General features: G+C 40.8%; 2 protein-coding genes across 3 annotated transcripts in view; both read left to right on the plus strand.

Moving 5' to 3' along the window:
• Nucleotides 1-3,885: 3,885 nt before the first annotated feature.
• sall4 (spalt-like transcription factor 4) lies at nt 3,886-10,107 on the plus strand. Its single transcript, XM_031290627.2, has 4 exons — nt 3,886-4,125; nt 6,447-8,909; nt 9,021-9,322; nt 9,441-10,107. Exons 1-4 carry the CDS (start codon nt 4,059-4,061, stop codon nt 9,882-9,884), a joined length of 3,276 nt encoding a protein of 1,091 aa, XP_031146487.1. The 5' UTR covers nt 3,886-4,058; the 3' UTR covers nt 9,885-10,107.
• Nucleotides 10,108-13,727: 3,620 nt separating this feature from the next.
• The window catches only part of LOC116043691 (probable phospholipid-transporting ATPase IIA), a 45,564-nt gene continuing 33,868 nt past the window's right edge, over nt 13,728-25,423 (plus strand). Inside the window, exons 1-6 of one of the 2 annotated variants that reach the window (XM_031290561.2) lie at nt 13,728-13,905; nt 16,333-16,477; nt 21,508-21,621; nt 21,807-21,915; nt 23,292-23,350; nt 25,174-25,225. In XM_031290561.2, the coding sequence (XP_031146421.1) occupies nt 13,838-13,905; nt 16,333-16,477; nt 21,508-21,621; nt 21,807-21,915; nt 23,292-23,350; nt 25,174-25,225 (547 nt within the window). In that variant the 5' untranslated portion in view covers nt 13,728-13,837. The remainder of the gene's footprint in view (nt 13,906-16,332; nt 16,478-21,507; nt 21,622-21,806; nt 21,916-23,291; nt 23,351-25,173; nt 25,226-25,423) is intronic. The other variant, XR_004898917.1, reaches the window with a different exon arrangement.

Consider the following 25,423-nt stretch of genomic DNA (forward strand, 5'->3'; position numbering starts at 1 on the left):
AAAATCAGATTAGAACAGTTCAAAATCAGTATATAGACAGTTAGGTTTAGCTCATCAGACAGGTCCTATGCCTCTTTTCATAAAAATTGGGCTTGTTTTTGGCAGCAGTACTGATTGTCACACTGATGTGAAATCCTTCCCAAGTTGGCCTGTGCCTTTCATCTTTTACTGAGTCCTAAAAAAACACATGTTCAATCCACAATTCCTGAGCAAGTGTTGAGGGTGTAATTGTTTGTCCACTGCAAAGCCATCGTAAAGCTCGGCTCATGACACGTGAGAAACTTAACGTCTCTCCATCTCGCAGTGGTCTCTTGCGTAAACTCCAAAGGGAATGAGTACAAGGTCAGGATATAGAAAATACTGAATAACCATCAGATACCAATATATATATACTATTGTGTATGTGTTATGGTTTCTGTGCTCACCGCAAAACACACCATGTATACATCTCTTGGCCAGCACAAAAGGATCACCATGGACTCCAGCAGCTGGGAGTATCCCTTTAACAAAAGGCAGAAAAAAGGCCAAGGACCTATCCGTCTATATGGTTTATTGCTTTTTACAGCAGCAAGATGGATTTCTATTCTTTCACATAATCACTGTCTCCATTGATTGTGTGTGTCAAGGTGATAATTGATTTTTTATTTTTCAAAGAACCTATCTCTTATTATTGTTATTTGAATATTTACAATTTCATTATTATTATTTTTTTTTTTTTTTGGTATGCCGTTTAGATGATATATCACTCTGGTTCCCACAACTTTTACAAGTTTTTTACAACTGCACACATTTTGGGCTGTTTAGATTGAACGTGGAGGAAACAGCGTATACAAGCATAGTTTCTTATTGGGGGCAATAAAGCGTCTAGACAGATACAACTCTTTTTCACCTTCACCCAGTCCCTTAAAGGGCATTTGTTTATCTGAATATATTGGCCTGTCTTTGTCTCACACTTATCAGCTGTGCCATTATGTAACACATTAGGACACATTTTAGACTGAATATAGAATGGTAAAAGGCCAATGTCAGAATCTGAATCAGAATCAGGAGCAGAAAGGAGTTTATTGCTACAGTAGTTACCCTAAGTTAAATTTGTCTTGGTGATAGGTGCATACATACACAAACAAACGTAATACAGAAACAAACATATACAAAATAGCTATCATGTATATCAGCTCATTTAAATGATAGGTGTAAAAAATGAACTAAGCTTACTAATGATAATCATCCCTCTCAGCTCATGTATGAATTACTTTTTTGTGTATGTAGTCAATTTATTGTCTTTGAATAAAGTGTCAAAGTGTCAAAATAATAACAAATTCTCATCACAAGTTGATAAAACTTGTTGGCTCATCAACAATAGTCTTCTATTATTGTGTTCATTGCTTTTATTTTTTTTTATTTTTTATGATTTCATTTATATCAGAATTGCCGCCAAATGTGTATAAATATTCACATTGAATTGTGGTTTATATATAAAAACAGAAGAGGATTAGGGCCACATGTGAAAAAAATGTATTTGTGCTCTGAGAATAAAGTCAGAATTATGACCTTTTTTCTCAGAATGATGACCTTTTTTCTCAGAATTATGACCTTTTTTCTCAGAATTATGACCTTTTTTTAAAGTCTAAACAAAATTATTATTATTTTTTTTTTAAAGAGTCTGAATTTGAAGTTTTTTCTCAGAATTCTGACTTTTTTCTCAGAAGTCTGACTTTAATCTCAGAATTCTGACTTTTTTTCTCAGAACTCTGAGATTAAAGTCAATATTATTTTTCACATGTTGCCCTCATCCTCTCCTGTATATAAATGTGGCTTGCTACTCTTTATTCCCTTTCATACATGATATACTTATTCTATTTATATCTCAGTACACCAAGAGGATTTTCCCCCATTTCTCTCTTCTTTTACATCTCATGTATAATCAATTTGTATCCAAAATACATTTTCTCACTGTCCACTGATCTCAACTGACCCCTCGGTGTCCCTGTACAGCAGCATTAGTAGCCGACACAGCTTGGTATGTCCTCGGTGTGTCACATTCCAAAAATAAAATTCCCTGCTTGCATAAGGTAATCTGAGAATGAAATACAAGCAAGGCAGGTTCTATATCCTGTCCACATACTTCATATCTTCACGCTCTGATCATCTACAAGATTAGAGGTGTGGTCTGGATTCTTTTGTAAAGCCAAATCAACATACATGCTGCGTTATCACTGAACATGTCAGGAGCTTTACCCTCACACATTTTAAGAGAAATCACTGTGAGATTGTAGTGGTATCAGAAGATGAAGTAATGTTGGGTTATTGATTAGCTGATCATCCATTCAGTTGTTCTATTATACTTGTTTAAACCACTTTTTTTATAGGGGTTGCAATAAATAGGAAGAAGGTTGTCACAGCACTAATAAAGGTTCCTCCCCCCCCTTGTGTTAATGGCCTTCAGTAATGTGTAGGGAACTTCCTGGAATGTTTTGGGTACACCAACAATGCCCAAAAGGTGAATGTTAATATGGAGCAGAATCCTCCTTATTTCACAACACAACTCTTGATTTTTGACAGTGCAACACTTGAGCCAGTATTATAAGACATTTGAAGATTAGCGGAGACATTTGACATTTTGTCTGATATTTACGAGTATATTTTGGGGCATTAGAGCTCAGCACTTTGAAATGTAGGAAACACAGGACAAACTATGGGACAAATTCAGCCTCATTAATAAATACTGCATCGCTGCAAATGGGGAAAAGAAATGCAAAAACCAGCAGTGTAATGCTACTGTGCTTTTTATTGTTTGCATTAAACTTAATATGCACAGTTATTACGTGACCTCTGTCTATCATACTTAAGAATACATTTTGGAGCAGCGACACAAGTTTCTGGGCATAGCTGTACATTTAAAAGTGGAGAAACAACAACTTCCATCAACAATAACAACCACCACGAACCCAAAAAAAAGCATGTATGTTACCTTATGTCATATTCATGTTATGCTTGGTACTATTTTTGTAATGTCTTCTGTAAACCTACATCATAAATACTTATGTCAGCCTAAAAAAAGATGTGCAAACAGAGTTGATGTGAGTGTACCCTCCATGACTGCACATTCCTGCTCTAACTTTTGACTGTATTTGGAAAAGTTTAGATGAACATTTTACCCTTAGTACTAATAAACAGTGATCCCATGTTTTGGGGAATAATCCAAACAAATCTATGAATGCCCCAAGGAATATGACAACATATAGTGATAATATATATGTGTGTGTGTGTGTGTGTGTGTGTGTGTGTGTGTGTGTGTGTGTGTGCGTGCGTGTATAGAAGAATGATTACATTACCATCAACTGATATTTCCTTACTCACAGATGCAACACATTTGCCTACAGGACCATCATAACTATAATATGTGCAAACCTACTTGGTAATCAAACTGTTTATGATTCTTTCTGATTTCAGTGCTGCTGATAAAGACAAATGTGTTTGCTGTAAGTGTTGGCATGAGTCTCTGCAGAAAAAGACCACACAAGATCAAAACTGTATCTAAGCATTTGATAGGGATACAATGGGAAATCAAATAAATACCACAAAGTACATAAAGTTACTATTTAATCGCATTCGGACACATACATATTTGAAAAGTGCCACAGGTTGTACACAGACTACCAATTTAAGATGATGTTGTTTGACTGATCTTTTGGTCGCTCATGTCTGTCGGTGACAATATATTTTTTTTTTTATCAGGAACAAGGGAGAGAGCGATGAGTTGGGTGTTATTAACCCTGCCTCCATCCCACAGTCCGGCCACTAGCATGGCTCCTCCCGCCCCCTCCTGGCACTCCGCTCCGCTCATCAATAGGGAGTACATTTGAATAATGTGTGAGCACTTGGACTGGAGCCAATCAGCTGTCAGAGGACCGTGATAAATCGCAATGCATTATTGATAATAATAATTACGTTGACATGCGCATTTCTACTTGAGGGGGCTAATTTTCAAAGCCAAAGAAGTTGTCGAAGAAGCAGAGGGAAATTGTTGGCAACTCTTTGCTCCTGATGGTTGCACCATGTCGAGGCGCAAGCAAGCCAAACCGCAGCACATCAACTCCGACGAGCCCGGTGCGTTACAAAATGGTAAGTTTACACACAAGATATATGAGAGAGTTGGTTACTTCAAAGTCTAGCTCCGCCATGCCATGTTGCAAACTATTGACATTTTATCTCGAAGTTTGGGGGGGCTACCTTTTACATCGTTCCCCTCGCACTTTGACCCGCTGCTGTCCGTTTGAATTGACCAGGAGTAAAACTTAGCCCCATGCATGGGGAAAGCGACACATTCAGAAATGATTTTTAACACAATGCAGGTGTTCCGCGAGGAGCGTTTTAAAATTCAACACTGTACGCTTTTACTTTGTTCACATAAAGACCGGTCAAAAGATAAAGTGGCCGATTATTTCGAACTTTTTATGTGGTTTTAATGTCTAACTAATTGACCATTTTCATCCTAAATCGATTAGGCTACTTGTCCAGTAGTAGTTTCGTTGGCAAAATTGAAGTCGGCGAATCCGTTTGAACTCTTTTTTTTGGCTACATTGAAGCGTGTGTTACTACCTGTTGATTTTTTTTGATACATTGTAGATTAATTTAGGAAGTTGTGTGGCAAAGAGTGGCTGAATAGGCTGGCCATGATGTCTTTTATGTGTATCCTTTTCCTTTTTATATCATTTAGATATTTCCAACTGGTCTCATTTATCACGACACGTCACTTTTTGATTGGTGGCAAATATTAGTGCGTAGGTACTTTTTTTTTTTTATTTATTTATTTTTTTTTTTAAGCTTTTTGACTGAATTTAGATGGCTGTTACAGTTGCCATTACTTATGTTGTGAATGTAGGCCTACTGATTCCAATTTCTCCTTTGCTGAGAATGTTGCTGTATATAATGTAACATACATAGCCTATTTGGAAATTACTGTTTTGGGTAGGATTTGTTTGGCAAGTGTGCGCCAATATTGAGTTTTTTAAACAAAGGTAGGCTACCTACCTAACAACAACTGTATGAAATGTGACTCTGGAGTAAGCTGACCTAAAGGCAATAAATCCCCCAGTTTAATGCATGACTGTTTCCTTTCGTACATATGTGGAGAGGTGGGGGATGGAGAAGTGGCCTTTTTGTGGAGACTGGGTGGGGGTGCGTTTTGGTGTTGCCATATGCAAACTCCCGTAGCTGCTGGTAGACCTCACCTTTTTTATAATAAGGAAAGTTTGGAAAGCCGCGGTGCATTCTGATTTGTATATTGCTCTTTTGGACATCGTTGTTAAGACATGAAACATTTTTGTGAACCACACTGGCCCATCTATTGAATGTTTAGTCTGACCTCGTGTCATGTACCCCACCAAAGGTGATCACATACAGGCCATGCGCCGTCAAGTGGTGAACTAGAGCGTTGGCTCTTTACTTTTATATCATAATCGACAACATTTGATTGGAAATGAATTGGAAATTAGTTAATGAAATGTTCTTAAGTTACACATTGTTCCTGTCGGAGTTAATTGAATTATGATAAGAGTGGCTGTACTGTAGTACACACATGAGTTTGGATGTGAGCCCTGCATACTGTGTCCTCACAGATCAGAATGTAATGCAGTTTGCAACTTTTTTTTTTTTGTGACTCTTCAATGCCTCCTGGTGAGCAATTAACAAGTCCCAACAGTTTCCTTAGGCAAATGCAAACAGGTGGTCTACCCCCTTTCTCTGAGGCATTAGCATTTAACAATACACCCAGTTGTGAAATGTCCTCTTGGTTAGCAGACAAATTAAAATGCTCACTTGGAGCACTCATCAGGCTTTCACAGGCTGTGAAAATGCTTGAAGGTAATCTACATTAGATTGACCCTTTTTTTTAACCCATGTTTGCATAATAAACCTAATCTGGTTTTTCCTGTCTACTCTATTTAATACCAAGTGGGACATTGATATCGGCTTATAGATATTTCTTATTGTGAAACCTAGATTCCAGTTAGGTTTTTAGCAAGTGCTTGGTGGACTATTTCAGAAACACAGTAATTTAATGCCCATGGCTCTTTGTCTTCTGGACATTGTTCTGGGTAATGTCAAAGGTAGATGATTGCCCTCTACTGGCCCTGAAGGCACATTCAAAGTCCTTAACAGACCAGTACATTGACCTACAAGGAGTGGATAAAATGAAAAGAACATTTAACATAAGCTCCACAAAATGTCTTGCAAGGCTGTTGTGCTGCATTTCAAAATATTGCATGGGGGATCTTGTTCTTTATTAATGCAATTTTTGACTTATTTTGACACGTTAATAGTATTTTGTACAGTACATTGTTAAAATCTGTTTTTATTCTAATTTTTGATTACTCGTATTGGTGAGATATTGTCATAACTGTATAAACAGCTTTAATTAAAATGTTGTATCCTCTTGTTTTTAGGGATTCTTCAAGACGATCAAGCCAAGGAGACTGGAAATGATGTGAAGAGGCTCAGAATGGACGAGACCAAGGTCTGCAACAAGTGTTGTGCCGAGTTCTTTGATGAAGCCGAATTTCTCGAGCATGAGAAAAAGTGCACTAAAAGTCAGCAAGTGGTCATCATGAAAGATGGAGATGGCAATGAAGTGCCTGAGGATTATTCACAAGGCTCTCCTGATGGGCTTTTGAGTGACCAGGACGATAGCCAGTCCAGCAGTCATTCCCTATCAAATGGCAATACGGACAACCTGGAAAGAACAGAGGAAGGGTCCAGCATGAACGCAGAGGACTCGGGACAGCAGGATCAGACAGAGATGCCTGCGAGCCCTGAGATGACTTTCCATCCCTCGCAGAAAATGCAAGATTCAAATGTCACTCTTGAAACCATCGCGGACACTAAAGTGGCCGTCTCCCAAAACTATTCAAACAATAAGTCTCTGACCTCATCGCAGGATGCAATACAGACCATCCCGATGATCTTGGAACAGTTGGTCTGCCTCCAGCAACAGCAGCTACAGCAAATCCAGCTCACAGAACAGATACGAATCCAAGTAGCCATGATGACTCCACAAGGTTTCCAGTCGTCAGTAGGGGCAGTAATGGACCCTCTGAAAGCCCTCGGTGCACATCTCTCCCAACAGCTGTCTGCTGCAGCAGCTCTGATAGGAAAAAGGACCGGCAGTCAGAGCCTTTCTATGGAGACGATGAAGCAAGGTAAACTACCTCTGCCCACGGGCATCCCTACCTCTCTACCTGGAGGACTGGGATCTATGGCCTCTAAAACGGACATTTTGAAGGGTATTCCAGATCTGGCTAGCCGTTTACCAGCACAACTGCCACAGTCGTCGGGTGTCATGGGTTTCACGAGCACCTTCAACGGCGTCCAAGCAGGGATTGAGTCCTCCAAAAAAGTCAAGGCGAAGATGCTGAACCCCCCGCCAGAAATAAAGAACGGCGAATCGTTATACAAGCACAAGTGTAAGTACTGCGGAAAGAGCTTCGGCAACGACAGCGCTCTCCAGATTCACTTGCGTTCTCACACCGGCGAGAGGCCCTTCAAGTGTAACATTTGCGGAAACCGCTTCACAACCAAAGGAAACCTCAAAGTGCATTTCCAGAGGCACAGGGACAAGTATCCTTACATCGGCATGAACCCACATCCTGTGCCAGAGCACCTTGACAACATCCCCACCAGCAGTGGCATTCCCTTTGGCATGTCCGTGCCCATGGACGAGTCAAATATGACCGACGTTGCGCCTGTGCCAGGTCCGCCTGCTGTTAGCTTCCACCCGTCACCCTCGCCAGGATTTAAGACATTTGACAGCTTTGCAGGGGACCAGTTTTCCCACAGACCCTTGCCGTCGACAAGCGATGGCTCCCCATCCGTTTCCTCTAATGTGTTTGGCCAAGAGACCGGAGCGGATCAGAATCAGAAGGATACTAAAGAACTGCTTGGGGCACTGCATCAAATGAACGGTACTTCCCTCATAGGAGAACAAAGCTCTGGAACGGCAAAACTTCAGCAGATGGTGGATGGCCTGGAAAAGAGGACCAGTGACCCAAACGAGTGCGTTATCTGCCATAGGGTGCTCAGTTGCCAGAGCTCACTCAAAATGCATTACCGCACACACACCGGCGAGAGGCCCTACAAGTGCAAAATCTGTGGCCGCGCCTTCTCCACCAAGGGTAACCTCAAGGCCCATTACGGAGTGCACAGGGCTAACACTCCCCTTAAAATGCAGCACTCGTGTCCCATCTGCCAGAAGAAGTTCACCAACGCTGTGGTTCTGCAGCAGCACATTCGCATGCACATGGGTGGGCAGATCCCCAACACCCCGATGCCAGAAAGCCAGTTTGAAGCAGCAGAAGCAATGGAGTCCTCCCTATCAGAGGAGAAGTCTATGGATATCAATGGTTTTGAAGCAAGCCTGGAGGATCTAGAGCCGGAGCTGAACTCCCAGATGCCAAACGACGCCTCGGATTCCCTCCTGCCTGCCTCTGAGGAACAACCACCAAAGCATGCCGCCCCCGCCGTCTTTTCCAGCCTCGACGTTTTGAAGAATCTCACCTCTGCTCTCGCACTGAAACGACAGAGTAGCACCGCTTCGGAAAGTGAGGCAACGTCCAAAGAATCGGCTCCCAGAGAGCAGGAGTGTCAGAATGGCCGCAGTCCTGCAGTTTCGGACTCGGCCATGTCGTTTCACTCATCTTCCCCACTAAACAACAACAACAACAACAACAACAACATGAGTGGTAGCAAGTCTCCAGAGTCTGCTGTGAATGAATTTGCCCACAGTGTGCCTCAACCAGAGTGTGATGGCGCCGCTCAAGGTGGCACCGAGTCAAGTGGAGCCCTCGACCTCACAGCTTCCAGCAGCTTCATCCCCAAAACGATCAAAGAAGAGCCTGGCATGCCAGAATATGGTGAGTTTATTAGGAAAGTATTTACTTAAATCAGAAATGCATTTTAGAGGCTGACATGTTGGATGCTTAAATCAAATTTTCCACCTCCCCTTTTTTTTCTTTTCCAAACAGTTCCTGGTAACATGTCTTTCATGAGGATACCATCAAGTCTGGCAAGCCTGGAGATGAAGCTTCCTCCAGAGAATCCTTTGGGCGCTCATGGTTTGTTCAGCTCCCATATGCCTCAGGGAACAGCCATGACCTCCATCTCCACTGCACCGCGACGATCAACCAAACAGCACGTGTGTTATACGTGTGGCAAGAACTTCTCATCTGCCAGCGCCTTGCAGATCCACGAGCGCACTCACACCGGGGAGAAGCCATTTGGCTGCAACATCTGCGGCAGGGCTTTCACCACCAAAGGCAATCTAAAGGTACGACGTTGTTGCCGAGAAGGCCATTTTTAATCGCGTGCTTGTGAATGATGTAATATCAAGCGTTGTGATGGGATTGTAATCAACTGTGCGTCTTGTCTTTTTTTTTTTTTTTTAGGTGCATATCGGCACTCACATGTGGAACAACACGTCCCGGCGTGGCCAGCGTCTGTCTCTGGATAATCCCATGGCTCTGATGGCAATGGGCTCCGAGGCGAAGATGTTGCCAGAATATATGCAGGCCCCCAAAGAACTGGGCGTCCCCCCGATGAACTTTGACCAGTCCGTATGGAACCAGTATGCTGCTGCCTTCAGTGGGGGCCTGACCATGAAGACCAATGAAATTTCTGTCATCCAGGGTGGTGGCATCCCACTCCCTGGGAGCCCTGCCGGCGGGCCTCTGATCGGATCCACCGGAGGCCTCGTGAAGATGGACGGATCCCACTCTGGCTTGCCTGCCGCCATGGCCGAAATGGAAAAGAACGGCTCCGACAGCGTACCAAAATCGCAGTTCCCACATTTCATGGAAGAGGGTAAAATTGCAGTTAACTCTGCTTTTTAGCCTTCGTGTCAATTCACCACCTGAACTCCAGTTTTTGAATGTCTCCTTTTTGAACGAGGTACAATCAATATTCAGAAGAAGGGGGGGGAAAACCTTGTTGAATCTGCTTAGGTTGGTTGACTTTTCCAGTTACTTCATCGCAGCTCTCTCTCCTCTCCAGATCTGAACGATTCTCAAGTGTTACTTTTAGTTGAACTTGATATAACTACTGTAGTTTTATTTCATATATATATATATATATATATATATATATATATATATATATATATATATATATATATATATATATATATATATTATATATATATATATATATATATATATATATATATATATATATATATATATGCGGGTATTTTTTTCCTGTGACTTGTTTTGCTGTCTATCCAGAAGTTTGAATGTATAACTTACTTGAAAACCGCTTTAACTCAAGACTGTCTCCTTGATACTTTTGAAGGATTGTGACTTTACTAGGAAGTTTCAGGGCGTGACTTTTTAAGGACACCATGTCTCAGTGTTCAGAAATGATGGTGTAGTTAACTGCATGTATCTAGAATGACTACTTTCCCTCTCGTGTGTGTGTGTGCCATAGGTTTTATGACATTGTACATTTTTTGTAGTGGTAAATGTCATTAGCATATCTCATTTTTGAAGGGGTCTTTGATCAGACTGGCAGATTATTCCAGTGTCTTGTCCGTTACATCATAGTACAACAGTCCAGTCGTCAGTTTTGGATAATGTAGTTTACAAAACGGGCTTTTATCGTGGTTGCATCGGTGCTAAGATCCAGTAGGTAATGAATTTGAAACCATTTGCCAAGTGCCTGACCTGAATTGTACAATGTTGCTGTTGTCTTTCACTGCACCATAAGGTTGTTTTTGAAGGCTCTGTTAGACTGATTAATTAGTGTGTTGTAGTGTTGTATTTCATATTTTTCATCAGTTTACAAAAATCAATTTTCCCCCCCCCCCCCCCCCCCCACCCCCCCAACATATTCCACTTGTCAATCTGCATTGTCAAATTTAGTTGGCTGAGCTCTGAAAGCTATGCTATGCTTGATGTTCTCATGCCTGCACTTTATTTCAGGTTTTAGTTACATTTACATTTTTATAGTAATATTTCACTGCTTTTATTATGATGGCTGAACGGGGGGGGGAAAAGGGCAAATCAACAATTTTGTAACTTTTCGTTCCTGTCAGATTTTTGTGTGACGCAACCATTTAGAGTAATTGTCAGACTTTTCTTGGTTATCGTATCAACTTGTAGCATGATTAATTTATTTATAATTCACCGAAATGCTTGAGGTTAGGGGGTAAGTTCTACCTCGTTTAGATTTTAGTTGTCCTTCACTCCCCCCTACTCTCAACACAATGTTCTGTACATTTTCCGATACATTCTTTTGAGTATACGATAATAGATTTTCTTTCTCAACCTGCTGAGTTGAACAGTAATGACTGTATCACTGGACACTTTACGCAACTCAGAATGGTCCGAGTACTTTGTAGGCCCCTGCTGTACATTCCTTATCGATATGCATTTGCCAAGTTGTGCCTTTTATTTAGCAAACCATGTAAAACTGCTTTCAAGTTCACTACAATTCAAGTGATGTTGAGCCAATTTGGCCTGTTTACAATGTAAATGTTTTGTTTTTCAAATGTTTCCTACACCTAAATATTTTCTGATTTTTGAAAAATAAAATCAGGGTGACTTTTTCAGTATTTTTCCTGTCATTACTTCACAACTAAAGACACTGTTGCCAAACTTACTTGAGCTGATACCCGAGGATGAAATACGTCTGACTGCATACAGTAGGATGGGAACTTATTTGATAGTGTAACACTAGCTACTGAAATGTAGCCCCTATGCTAATTTCTACGCCAGCACAGGCAAGTTTAAATGCACTTAAAATCCCTAATTTACATCTGTTCACCTTCAGACGACTCGTATTTATTTTTTTCTATTGTCATGACCCACCAGTAACCATTAATCCCTTGCCATTTTGCATCCTCAACGAACAACTATTTGCATCTACAACTGAAGCACACTCTTCAATCGTGTATCCACAATCCATTTTTATGTCAACTGTACAGTGACCTTTTGATACAAAACTCCGCTGAAATGTCATTCCAGTGCACTCAAGCTACTGCAGTAGTGGGTGCAAATGAATACAATGGTCATAATGTTCAAATTCAATTTTTCTTATGTGTCAGACCATTTGGTTGGATTAGATTCTGGCATAGACAAAACAACATGCATGTCCAAACCCTTCACAGCATAAAATACAAAGACATGGACATGGACATGCAAAGGCAAAAGCATGGCGCAGGATAGAAACACTAAAAGGAGTGTTGGCGGCCCCAAATCATGATAACAACAAATACTGCAGTGCCTCTTCTACATTACAGCCTGAATTTAAAGTTTGGGGGAATGCATGATACAATTAGTACATTTTGCCACAGCAGTGTACATTCACCCATCTCTGGTCTTTCTATTTTATTTTATAAAAAAATGTTGTACCCGTTTTTATAAGCTAATGTAGTATGTTCCAAATGTTGGCCCCTACAAGGATTTAGATCTAAAAGAGATCTCTGCGAATTCTAATTACATTGCAGAGTATTATACTGTGCCTACGCTGGTTTTTGCTCAAACCCCTGTATCCAACCAACACTATAAACTTCAGCCTTACAATTTACCAACACAAATCACACTTCTGGCAGTGTTGGAGGAAATATTGAGATACTTGACTTAAGTAGAAGTAGAATTAGGCTACGATAATCTTAATTCTCTGCTGCAAATAAAAGTCTCCCATTAAAAAAACGTAGAGTGAAAGTACTTAAGTATTACCAGCAAAATGTACTAAAAGTAACAGAAATAAAAGTATTTGTTATTCTGAGTGTTGCATGTATTTTATTTAATGTAGCTTGTTGAGGTGGAGGTATATACATTAATGTATATACTGTATATATATATATATACACTACCGGTCAAAAGTTTAGGGTCACTTAAAAAAATTCCATTACAGACAGAATACCAGCTGAGATCAGTTGCATTGTTTTTTTAATCAGGGCAGCAGTTTTCAGATTACATTATGTGTTTACATAATTGCAAAAGGGTTCTCGACTGTTGTAGAAAGAAGTGGCTGATCTTTAATGCAGTATCTCCATTGCCCATTATCAGCAACCATTCATCCAATGTTCCAAAGGCACATTCAGTTTACTAATCTGATATATCATTTTAAAAGGCTAACTGAGAAAACATTGGAGAACCCTTTTGCAATTATGTAAACACATAATGTAATCTGAAAACTAAACTGCTGCCCTGGTTAAAAAAACAATGCAACTGATCTCAGCTGGTATTCTGTCAATAATGGCAACTTGGTAATACACCTTATTCTGATTCTGATTGATGTTAATTTCATATATTGACAATTGATTTGTGTCTATCCTACTGTCTACTTTATTCCCTTATAATGCCCATATTTAATGCCGTCTTTTTTTAAACTTTATCCTTACACTGCTATAGTTTTTATATTACTATGTCTACATTATTCTCTTATATTGTCCATATTTAATGCTGGTCTCTAGACTTTATCCGTGCACTATTGGACTTATTTGCACTACTACCATGACACACACTCTCATAGAGCACCTTACCATGCATACTGAATCATAGGGACAGTCCCTGCCCTGTATCTATCTATCTATTTATCTATCTATCTATCTACAAATACATAGTTTTTCAGTCTATTGACAACAGAAATCTAAAATATAATGTTATGGAATGGATTGGATGAGTGGCTCATGATGAGGTAGGTGTGCTTGGTGTGGTACTGTAGGTCCCAGCAGCAGTGCTAACCTGCTGACTGTGTGAGTGACAGCTGGGAAGCCTCCGCCCAGAACCGCGCTACAAGCCAGGCTGCCTCCAGCCTCCACCCGCTACCAGGAGCTGCAGGAATGACCGATAATATCCCCCTACAACCCGTGAGACGGCCGAAAAGACACGACGGTAAACACAGAAATGGGTAAGGGAGTTATTCAGCACAGAAATACGAATACGAAGCCATTTGTTGACGTGTTTCGCTCGTCGGCTTCTGCTAATGTCAGTGTAGCCATTGCACTGTTTACAGGAGCGCGTCGACATTGTATCAATAACTACTAGCTTAGCGGCGGCGTGTTTTAGGCGATTAAAAAAGGCAGTTGCACGAAAAAACAACGGCTAGCAGACAAATATATGTTGTTAAAATAATGTGGCGATTCATTGTAGCTTTAAAACAGCTAGCAAATAGCTACAGAAGATATCCTTGTTCCGGGGTGCAATTGGAGCAAGTGTATGAGACGCCCATGTCAATATTTGCTCGGTAGACAGGAGCTCAGTCTGTCAAAGAGCAGACACAAACGTTATGCAGAAATGTACGTTAGGCCCTGACTTAAAAAAAAAAGATGCAGTGTGGTAATATCACATGCTGGCTAAATCCCAGCATAGGCATATAAAGGGGCAGGCCTCATAAATGATGACGGCTAAACACAGACAGGGCACAAACAGTTCTGAAATGCAGCCAATAGTCTGATCAGGCTATCATGGTGATGTGATGTCACCTCCTGTAATAATCACAAAGACAAAAGATCTGAACATGAGCGTCATAATGCAGAAATATAGCTATCTGCTTTATGTATTACAGTATGTTCTGCCCTCCCTCTAATATGGTAGTTAGTTGCCAGTTTATTAGGTAGCTAGAACTAATGCAGTCTATTACAAAAGTGCAATGCACTGCAATAAATCCTAGAAACACATCTCTGTATAATGCACCACAAATGACATCCTCAAAAATGACTAATTGACTAATGACTAATGTTGAGTTAAAAGTGACAAAGGTTCTGTCTTCTCAAATGTGAGGATTTGCAGATTTGGAACAGTTTGTTGAACAAAACAAGACATTTAAATAAGTCAACTTGTTCTGGAAAATTTGACTTTTTTAGATTTACCGTGGTATGTCGGGCGGATATTTTACACTCTGAACAACCAATCGAGGAACTATTTTGTAGTATAATCGATAACAAAAATAAAGGGCCTTTTTCACAGAAGACATTTTGACTTGTCATAGCAGGAAATGCACAGGTATTACTAACACTAACAATGACTTTATTCTATTGAACTGTTACAGTGTGTGACTCAGCATGCACGATATCAGGAACCTGAAACGGAAGCAGCTAAATACGATTCAGCCATCATTCATTTTATTATTTACATCTGTGTCTTTTCCTGCTGCGACATGCCAACATGTCTTCTGTGTAAAAGGCCATATCTCTGTATCATATCATTAGTTGAAGCCCTAATCTACAGTAGTATGCACTGGAGGTTAGCTGTCTCTGTGAGAGACGTCTGAGGTCTAAAAAGAGGAACATGATTATTCTACTTAATCACTTGGCAATGACAGAGCCACTTCTTGACATTGTTATTCTCCAACATACACAAGAGTGGTATCTTTAAATACAGCAACAGCAATATCTCTTCATATTTAGGCATGATATAATCATATGTTTAGTTTCTCCCTGGATACAAGCAATTCAGAAACCCCAGCTCTAGCGTATTAATTGGAGAGGAACCTTGTGTTTGGTGTCCCATCTGCTGCAGGGTTATCACACAGCATACTAACTTAAAAAATGAAGTTAAAGCTGTCTTCCAGGCCTGAAAGACCGCTTTTAAGATTATTTCTTTTGGGCTTTTTCCGCCTTTATTCGATAGGACAGCTAGGTGAGAAAGGGGAGAGAGAGGGGGAAGACATGCAGGAAATTGTCACAGGTCGGATTCGAACTCTGGACCTCTGCGTCGAGGCATAAACCTCTCAGTATATGTGCGCCCGCACTACCACTGAACCAACCCGGCCACCTGGAAGACATGGAACTTTTGGTTGCTCAATGGCCTTTCTCTAAAAAGCAACCATCAAATAGAGTCTTTATAATTGTCGCACCTATATTTTGTCTATAGGAAGTATTTTACAACTTAGAGAGTAGCTCAATTATTAATCACAAAGTCACTGGGCTCTTAGTTCCTTGATATGGAAAGCTTTGTTTGGGTAGAGCGAAGGGAGTGGCAACCCCTTTCTACATGAAGTTAATATTTGTCTTGTAAGGCAAAATCTCTCCAAATTCCATGATCACGGCCCTTTAGCTCAGCTTAGTCGGTTCTGTGGGTTTGTAGCAGCGACAAGCAACACATTAACTAAGAGATGTGACATGGAAATTCATTAAAAATGGAGCGGTTACCTCGACAGCTTCACAAAATGCAACAACAATACAAGGGTTATGAGTCAATCTACAGAGTCTGCATTTCAAAGTAAAATAGCTTAAATGAATCAACTAAATCCTAAATATTTTGTTAATTTGTCATGTACATAACTGTCTGTTTCTCAGCATGTCTGCTGTTGAACTAAATGGTGTGTTCCTCTCAGGTGCTGCCCGTGGTCGAGATGCTGTGGCATGGGGGACTTCCGTCCCCGCACCGTGTGGCTCGGCCACCCAGAAAAGAGGGAGCAGAGGTACCCAAGGAATGTCATTAACAACCAGAAGTACAACTTCTTCACCTTCCTGCCTGCGGTTAGTGTCAGTCAAAGGTCACCCCTCCACCCTCCCTCCCTCTAACCCCCAAAACCACCACCCACCTCTCTCAGCCTGGATCTGATTCAGTGTCACTTGTCGGACACATTTTCCCATTAAGACAGTCATAACGCTAAGTATCATCATTCTCACCTGTCATCTTGTACCGCCCACTTTACTAGCCACAGTGGGTGGGCATTGTCGTGTTTGACTCATGTTAAATCGCTGTGGATCAGAGGATCACATTAGGGCTGATCTGATGGTTATTTTCCAGATTACTCGATTAATAATTAGGGTTGGGTACTGAAACCCAGTTCCACTATGGAACCGGTTCCTACGCAACCGGTAGGAATCGGACCGGATTAGAAGGCAAATTTCGGTTCCTCATTTCAGTTCCACTTAATGTGTCGACTGAAATATTTTGCCTCTGTCGCTCCGAAACAGACGTAAAAATATCACACTTTCTCTGTAGTCTACCGTTAGCTAGCTACCGTAAATGTAGGCTACTTTTAAAATGCCACATTTTCCCTCTGGGCCCGCCAAAACGGATGTAAAATCCTTTCTTTGATGTCATTTTTCAGTTTTTTCAAGAATCGGTTTAGGATTCGGCATCGGCATCAGAATCGTAAAAATCCAAACAATACCCAACCGTATTCATAATTTAGTGTATGCATTGTCAGGAAATAATGAAAGATCCCCATTAGAACTTCCCGGAGTCCAAGCTGGTGTCTATAAATCACCAATTTTGCCTGACCAACAGTTCAAAACCAAGATATTCAGTTTACAACCATATAAAACAGAGAATAGCGGAAAACACTCACATTGAAGAAGCTGGTACCTCACTTGTTTGTTATTTTGGCTTGAAAAGTGACTCCAACAATGAATCAACTATCAAAAAATTTGATTAACTTGTTTCGATCGGCTAATTGGTTCAGCTCTAGATCAGATGTGTGCCTCAAATTAGAAAAATGACGAGTGTTTTTAGGCTTACTTTAGTTTAATCGCAGAATACTGTAGCCTTGTTTGCTGTCAGCCAAATGCCAAACAAATATATATTAGCATTAGCCTCCGGATGCTCAGGCACAGATGCTGCTCACATGTTTTCTGTATGTACTTATGGCACAGTTTGCACTGTCATAGGAATGTACCAGTGTGATATGTTGGCGACACTTCACTTCACGTGCCGAAAGTGTAAGGAGATCATTAGTCATTCATAAAACAGTGGAATTTCTCATGATAAGATGAAGATCTCAGATTGTCCCATTCAGTCCCATTTGGACTAACCGCAACATGGTCTCATAGCACCAAATCCCATTCCCATTCTTAGAAGAATATGGCAGAGACAGATGTGACATTGGTTGGCGAGTTGGCGGCAGTTAAGCTGTGCGTTTTTGACCCTTGCCTTTTCCCCAGGCTGATTTACATATGCATTTGTTTTCCAGACATTCAGTTGTCTTAAGATCTTTTTTTTCTTTTTTTTGTATATGAAGTCAGACATTGAAAGTAGCTCAAATTTGTTTGGAAAGCCAAAGACAAGAGCAGAGCCTTTTTTGCATTGCAAATTGTGATGTTTTTTATTTACATTGTCAAGAAGTTCTTCTCACTAGAACATATTGTAGTCCTTATGTTTCTGTGCGTGGTTTCATGTTCTCTGCTCTCTACTTGGCAACCGTTTTGGAAATGATGTACAGTAGCAACGCAACAACAACGTTGACACAAGTTTCCCCCCGGTAGTCATCTTGCACACTGGTGGTAATGAAATTTGGCAAAGTTGAAGCATGAGTGTTAATTTTAAGAATGACACTAGTGGAGAAAAACTACTATACCATGTTTGCATATTTTTTCACATCTCTTAGGTTGTTTATAAGGCCAACGAGGACGATAAAGGTAGACAATATTGGATTTTATTCATATTTCGAGGATATGAGGAAGTTTTTTAATTTGTCAAGTTTTTAATTCAATGACTTTTAACCAGAAAAACTTTCTTGTTTGATTTTTTTTTTTTTTTTTTCAGAAAATGATTCATGATTAGGGCTGCAACTAAAGCTTACTTTCATTATTGATTCATTTGGAGATCATTTTCTTAATAAATCAATTGTTTGGTTTGCAAAGTGCCAGGAAAAAAATGCATTTCAATTTCTTGAAGCCTCGGGTGTTCAAATTGTTTGATTTGTGCAACAACCAGGATAAAAATCCTCACTTTTCTTTCAAAGAAGACTAAAATGGATTATCAAAGTACATTAGCTTAGATACTGGTTTTGTCAACCACATTGTATTCTCTAAAAGGGCAGTTTTATTTTGAAGCAGGGCTGCAAGACTGCTATTTTAATTTCATGTTAAAAAACTGGAAGGGAGCGAGTCTGCCAGAGATGGCCAATGTGTGTGAGAGGGGGAGGCTCCGTGAGTGATTACTCGCTTTCGTGGCGTCACACTCACCGTCCGTCCGTAAAAAGTAAACCATGGCAAAACGAACCATTGACTAGGCCTGCCGCGATAGTCAATAAATCAATTAATCGCACGATAAAACAAATGAGCTCGATAATTTTTCCGGCCGCAATAATTTCCATTTGCACGCTTGTTTGTTTTCCTTGTCTCTCTCTCTCTCTCTCTCTCTCTCTCTCTCTCTCTCTCTCTCTCTCTCTCTCTCTCTCGCTCGCTACCAAAGAGACTAGATGACCACTCTCGGTTCCTTAGCGTAAAGAGGAGTGAACCCTCTTGTCAGTCGCGTGGTCTTTGTGGGGGAGGCGGGACTCCTGGCGGAGAGAGACAGAGAAAACACTAGTTGTTGGAGCAGGGTTTCCCGCAGCACTTTGCAGTTAAGGCGCCGTCAAGAAAATAAAATAAATAAATAAAAAGTATATGAGAGATATCCGCCGTGTTACTCTGCATCCTGTTTTCTCCCTTTCATTCCAAAGCACACGGTTGACAACCTGCAGGTGGAGACAGGCTCGGACAAACACGCGGTCTGGCGTGAGTCTTGCATGCGGTTTCAGGAAAGTGGCTGCATGTGTCCGACAATGCACAGAACATTAACCGGTAAAAGCCTACAGCTGTCCGCAGATACGGAGTGTGGAAAGTGTGTCAGAGGCTCCCAGACGGTGAACTGAGAATCCGTTACCTGCTTGTCGGTTATCGGTTATTCCTGATTATTTCTTTTGGAAGGCTGGCTGCCAAAAATCGCCACTTACTAGCTAATTAATTAGCCTGAGGTAAACGATAGCTATCAGTAAACAGAAGTGACATGATGGCTGGCGTCTGGTGTGTGCGCCAGTGTTTGTGTATGTGTGTGGGTGTGTGGGTCTGTGGGTGTGGGTGTGTGTGTGGGTGTCGGCCCGTCCCCGCGAAGCTCCGACCTGCAGACAGCAGAGGAGCAGAAGAAAGTAGCTGCACCTTCGCCAAAATGAAGACTGAAAAACAGAACTGTTTTGATACAAACATTTACTCGCCATGTGGCAGATAGCCACCTAGATATAGATATAATTTATGAATTATGTATTATTTAAATTTAATATTTAGTGCCAGACCATCCACACGCTGTGGAGCAGAGGAGGGTCTGGCTAGTCCACACAGCATTCTGGGATGGGAGAAAAACGTGCTCTGGTTTATTGGCATTTCTTTAAACCAATCACAATTGTCATGGGCGGCGCTTAGTAAAATAGTTGTGCGAGAGTAAACTCAGATTGGACAGATAGTCTAGCTAGCTGTCTGGATTTACCCTGCAGAGATCTGAGCAGTTAACCATAGTCCTCATAAATCCACCGGAGTTTAGAATTCCAACAGAAAGAAAGCGAAAGGAAACGGACATCGGCGAAAACGCATGCATCCGGCGGAATTTCATGCGGCACCGGAGCAATAACCGGAAGTGGAACGTCAAGGATATAAATTAGAGTCAGAGGAGGCCGTGGTGAAAGAGGCAAGAACACACGGTTTCCGACAGGAATGGCTGAGGGGAGTTTACGTGGCTTAGATTTAGCAAAAACACCATAAACTGTATCTTCTGCACTAGATGTGGTCCACAACATGCGGGGAAAAACAAAGTTTGCCGAGGCAACAGACACCGCCCAGTTTAACACCTTAAAGTGCTCATATTATGCTCATTTTCAGGTTCATAATTGTATTTAGAGGTTGTACCAGAATAGGTTTACATGGTTTAATTTTCAGAAAATACCACATTTTTGTTGTACTGCACATTGCTGCAGCTCCTTTTTTCACCCTGTGTGTTGAGCTCTGTGTTTTAGCTACAGAGTGAGACATCTCACTTCTGTTCCATCTTTGTTGGGAGTCGCACATGCGCAGTAAGTACTGCTAGCTAGTCAGTTGCAGAGTATGAGGGCATGCCACGCTAGCAGCTAGGCGAGCATTATAACGCGTGTTACAAAGTGACACACGTTTGTCTCTGAAGTAAAGGCTGGACTACAATAGAGCAGTTTGTGAACAGTGTTTTCTGTTGGAGATGGTAAGTCCCTTTGGGGTGGACTTTATGCTTTTTCACTTTGTAAACCTATAATGTGCACAAAAAAGATATATAACACAATAAAGGAAAGGGGAAAAGCCAAAAATCACAATATGAGCACTTTAATGAAGCACAACCGCAGCTTAAAACATAAAATATGCTGAGTTAAAATGGTTGAAAATGTAAAAAATTGCGTTGCAGATCGACTTAAGGTGTGTGCCCCTAAATGTTCTGCCTGTGCCCCTAACATTTTCAGGTAAGGGCTACAGTGCTCCTAGTAAAAAAAACGTTAGTCTGGAGCCCTGTAAAGGAAACATTGTCACACATTCAATATTGACATTGTGTGAAACAAATGGTTGATGTACACCTGAAGTCATTTTAACATCAATGTTTTTAGATGAGTTTTCATCTACAGGTCACTAATACAGTGTTGTAACAAGGCAAATGGTGTCGTATAATTTTTTTTAAATCTAAATCAGTCATGGCCTAGCAGTAAATGTTCAGATACTGTCATATGCACAATAATTTTCCACACAGTAAATAATTCACTCTGTGCTTCTTTGTTTTATGTTGACAGGTGCTGTTCCATCAGTTCAAGTACTTCTACAACTTGTACTTTTTGCTTTTAGCGTGCTCTCAGTTTATCAATGAGCTACGCTTGGGTGCGCTCTACACCTACTGGGTCCCTCTGGTATGTGGCATTTCACTAACTGTTAATTATTATGGTCATTCAACCTAATTCCATGTGCTTCTGTGTTCATTGCATCTTACGGTTAGTTTTTTGACGAGGTATTTCCCACAAAGACAAAGTTTCCCACACTCATATAAAGTTGGTATGTTGTTCTAACTTTTTAATTCTGACATTTCACTCTCCAGGGTCTTGTTTTGGCTATTACCATCATTAGAGAGGCAGTTGAAGAAATAAGATGCTACCTTCGAGACAAAGAAATGAACTCTCAGATTTACAGCAAGCTTTCGACAAGAGGTAAGGATCGGAGGCACAGACGACAACATTGGTTATGCTTTTCGGTTATGTTGATATCCGAACCGCGTTGCTTATTTCTTGGCATCAGCGTCTATTAACTGTAGGAGGTTTGTCCTATTAAAACTTATTGGGGCTAGGGGAAATGGTGGGTAATTGAAAGCAGAGATGTAAAAGTGTACATAAGAGGCCTTGGTATAAAGTGCTACCAGCAATAAAAAGCAGGGGACCTCTTGTGGTTTCCATCACTTTGGCCCTTTGATGTGGCAGCTTGTTTTACCCATAAACACAATGACTGGTTGCCCCCATGATAGTGGCCCCCGTGCATATCTTGTGGTTTGTAGAAACTTTATGGTGTCACAACTTTGTGTGTTGTTTTCTAGCGTATGGAAGAAACTGGTTAAAGCTGTTCTAAGTTTAGTTGATTATGAATTCATCATTTTGTGTCTATGAACATCTATGAAATGTCATAAAATAGTGACACATCCCCTCTATAATTACCCACTGCTAGAGGAGATTTATTCAAATAACTTAAAGAAATTCAGTTAACTGTCATATATGACAAAGAAAAGCAGCAAATCGTCGTATTTTAAAAGCTGGAACCAGTGAATGTTTGGCATTTTTCGCTTGAAAAATGAAAAGCGATTAATTGACGATCCCTATAAATCACAGGCTAATTTCCTTATGCCCCGACTAATCGGTTAAATAAATGAATCATCGCAGCTCTGATGTTAAGCAACAAATGGGCATGAGATAAAAGCACTTCCTTATAATAATCAAGGCTTCATCTCTTATCAGATGAAGTAAATTTTGCCACATTTTGTATCTGAATGGTGTTACATGATGGCGCTGTGTAATCTGTAAAATGTTTTTTGCGCTAGTGGAGCAGAGCACTAATGTGAAGTCCCTTGCAGCTTTTTGCATAGCAATATTAATGTGCTTTAATGTCTCACATATGCAAAGCCCTGGGGTCACGACACGGGTCAAGGGTCACTGATCTCTTCCAAACAATTTTGCCTGTTCATTCCAAACGGAATGAGAGGAAAAAGGCTCAACTCCCCCAGCATTCTTTCAAACCTGCGTGGAAAATGACTTCCCCCAAATTCACTGCGGTGACTGGTGAGGCATGCGGGACAACAGTTCACCCAAAGACGCGTGCTTTTTGAAGTCATACTTTATTCAAAATACACAGGAGAACCTTGTGTTTTTCAGATATGATCTTTGAAGAAAAAAAAAATCAATGTAAAAGGAATTAGAATAGATGGCCCACATTTAAGTGAAAACGCTCACATAATGTTTAGCATATGCAACCCATGAACTAAAATACACCGTTGCCAAACACTCGATTAACTTTAAACTTTGTTTATTGTCCGTTTCAGGCACAGTGAAGGTGAAAAGCAGCGGCATTCAAGTCGGAGATCTTATAATCGTGGAAAAGGTTTGTTAAAGATTGTTTCGGCCACATCTGTGAGTGGTTTTGCTTTTCAGGACTGTCAAGTTCCCATTTATATGACAGCGAATAATGAGGGGGTTGTTAATCTTCTGTGCTCCACTGGTGACTGAGGTGAAAGGAGTTAGTAAAGATTTTGTAATCTTGTGATCAATGCTGAGCCTCAGCCTGTCAAACCCAATGCATACACAACAGATGGGAACCTAAAATGCCTTTAATTAGATCTTAAACACAAATTCAATTAAGTGCTATTTATTGATGTACTTTTTTTTTTTCATCTTGAAATCCCATTTGTTTGTAGTTGTTTAAGATATCTAATTTAAGTCTCCTGGGCAATCTGTTGTGTTGCTCTTCTCGCAGACAGAGTGGATTTTTTTCTGAAGTCATGCATGAAACATGAGAAGTGAGACCTGTCTTCAGTTTCCATCTGAGGACTTCTTTTCTGAATCACTCATTTCAGAGCAGCTGAAGGAAAGGTCACACATGTTGTCCTACACGTTTCACTAAGATGACTGAGTGATTCAGAGTTATGTAGGGCTTGGCTACCAAATTAGGCACCGACCAAATTGCCTCCTTAGTATGGAGTATCGCAAAATGCCTCGTCATTCAATATCAAGTTTTAATACCTTAGGAGTAAAGCAGAGTGAGTAAGCCAACAAGCATGCAGCATGCTTCTACCGAGATCGAATAATGCTAAAATATTAATTAATATTGGCTGTCTAAAGGCCTCTTTACAGTCGCCGTTCTCGACCTGTCGCGCGACAATGTGACGTCAAAATGACGTCAACATTTTTTTTCAGCAGCGCGCGGAAACGGGAAGCATGGACGAGTTCGAGGGCAACCGGATGCAAGGACTGTCGGAGTGACTGCAAGTCTCTCTTGTAAACTTACTGGGTTAACATTATCTTATTTTTTGGTTAATGAAAGGCTTGATCCGACGAAGTAGGTCATCGAATCAAATCGAAACATTGACGTCAATGCTGCTGCCAGTTCTGCCATTGTTTACCTTTTTCTTCTTCTTCTAGTCCGTAGAAATAGCAAAGTCAGTAGCCTTTCCTCAGTTACGACGTCACACTGTCGTGCGACAGGTCAGGAATGGCGAGTATACCGCTCGCTTTACAGTACACGTCGTAGTTACACGCAGGAAAAACTCTACGTTACGCACAGAGACGGGGCTCACGTAATAGCAGCTGAAACATAAATGAAAAGATTTGTGCCGTAATGTGCAATGTTGTAATTTCTTTAAAAAAAAGGATTTCATAAAATTGGTATCGAAAAAAGTATTGTTCAGGAACCAGTGTTAAAGTCACAGTATTAGAATTGGTACCGGAATTTTTGGATGGATACCCAGTCCTAGAGTTATGTGAGCTACAATTCAGAAACGTAAACTAAATCAGCAGAGGTTAAACCAGAAGCTGACAAAAAGCAAGCTTTGGAATTTCTAAATGAACCTGCATTTCAGGAGTCATAATGCATCTTTATTAGACTGTCGACCACTTAGTGCGGTTCAATTTTATTTATTTTTTTTGGGAAGCTGTCCGGATGAATTGAACGGAGAATTTGTCTGGTGTCGTGGAGGGACCAGGTCAGGCAGAGTGTAAAACCTGGCCAGGGTCCTGTTCAGGCCACACGACAGGATGATTTGCTGGAGGGCTTATTCTTTTTGACTGACTGGCTGTTGGTAATGTGGCCCATGAAAAGCTAAAAGTCTTTACTTTTCTACGGTTAAAGAGCGGAGGAGGGAGGAGGAAAAGTGCAGGATCAAGAAGTGATGTTGAAGTGATGTTTTTCTTTTCTGCCTTTCTTTGTAGAACCAGCGTGTTCCTGCTGACATGATCTTTTTAAGGACCTCTGAAAGAAATGGTAAACATCTGCTGGTCATTCATCCAGATTTCCACAACAGGCTGGCTGGCTGGCTGGCTGGCTGGGGAAATGACTTGTTTAAGAAAGGCGCTGAGGTGCATGGATTAGCCCTGAGCCAGGACAGGAAGTCCTACAATGTCTAAATTGTAATTGGGTCCGGTACTAAACTATCACTCAAAGTGCAGTGTGGTGGAGAGT

The sequence above is a fragment of the Sander lucioperca genome, chromosome 12 (assembly GCF_008315115.2).
Source record: "Sander lucioperca isolate FBNREF2018 chromosome 12, SLUC_FBN_1.2, whole genome shotgun sequence".
Lineage (NCBI taxonomy): Eukaryota > Metazoa > Chordata > Actinopteri > Perciformes > Percidae > Sander > Sander lucioperca.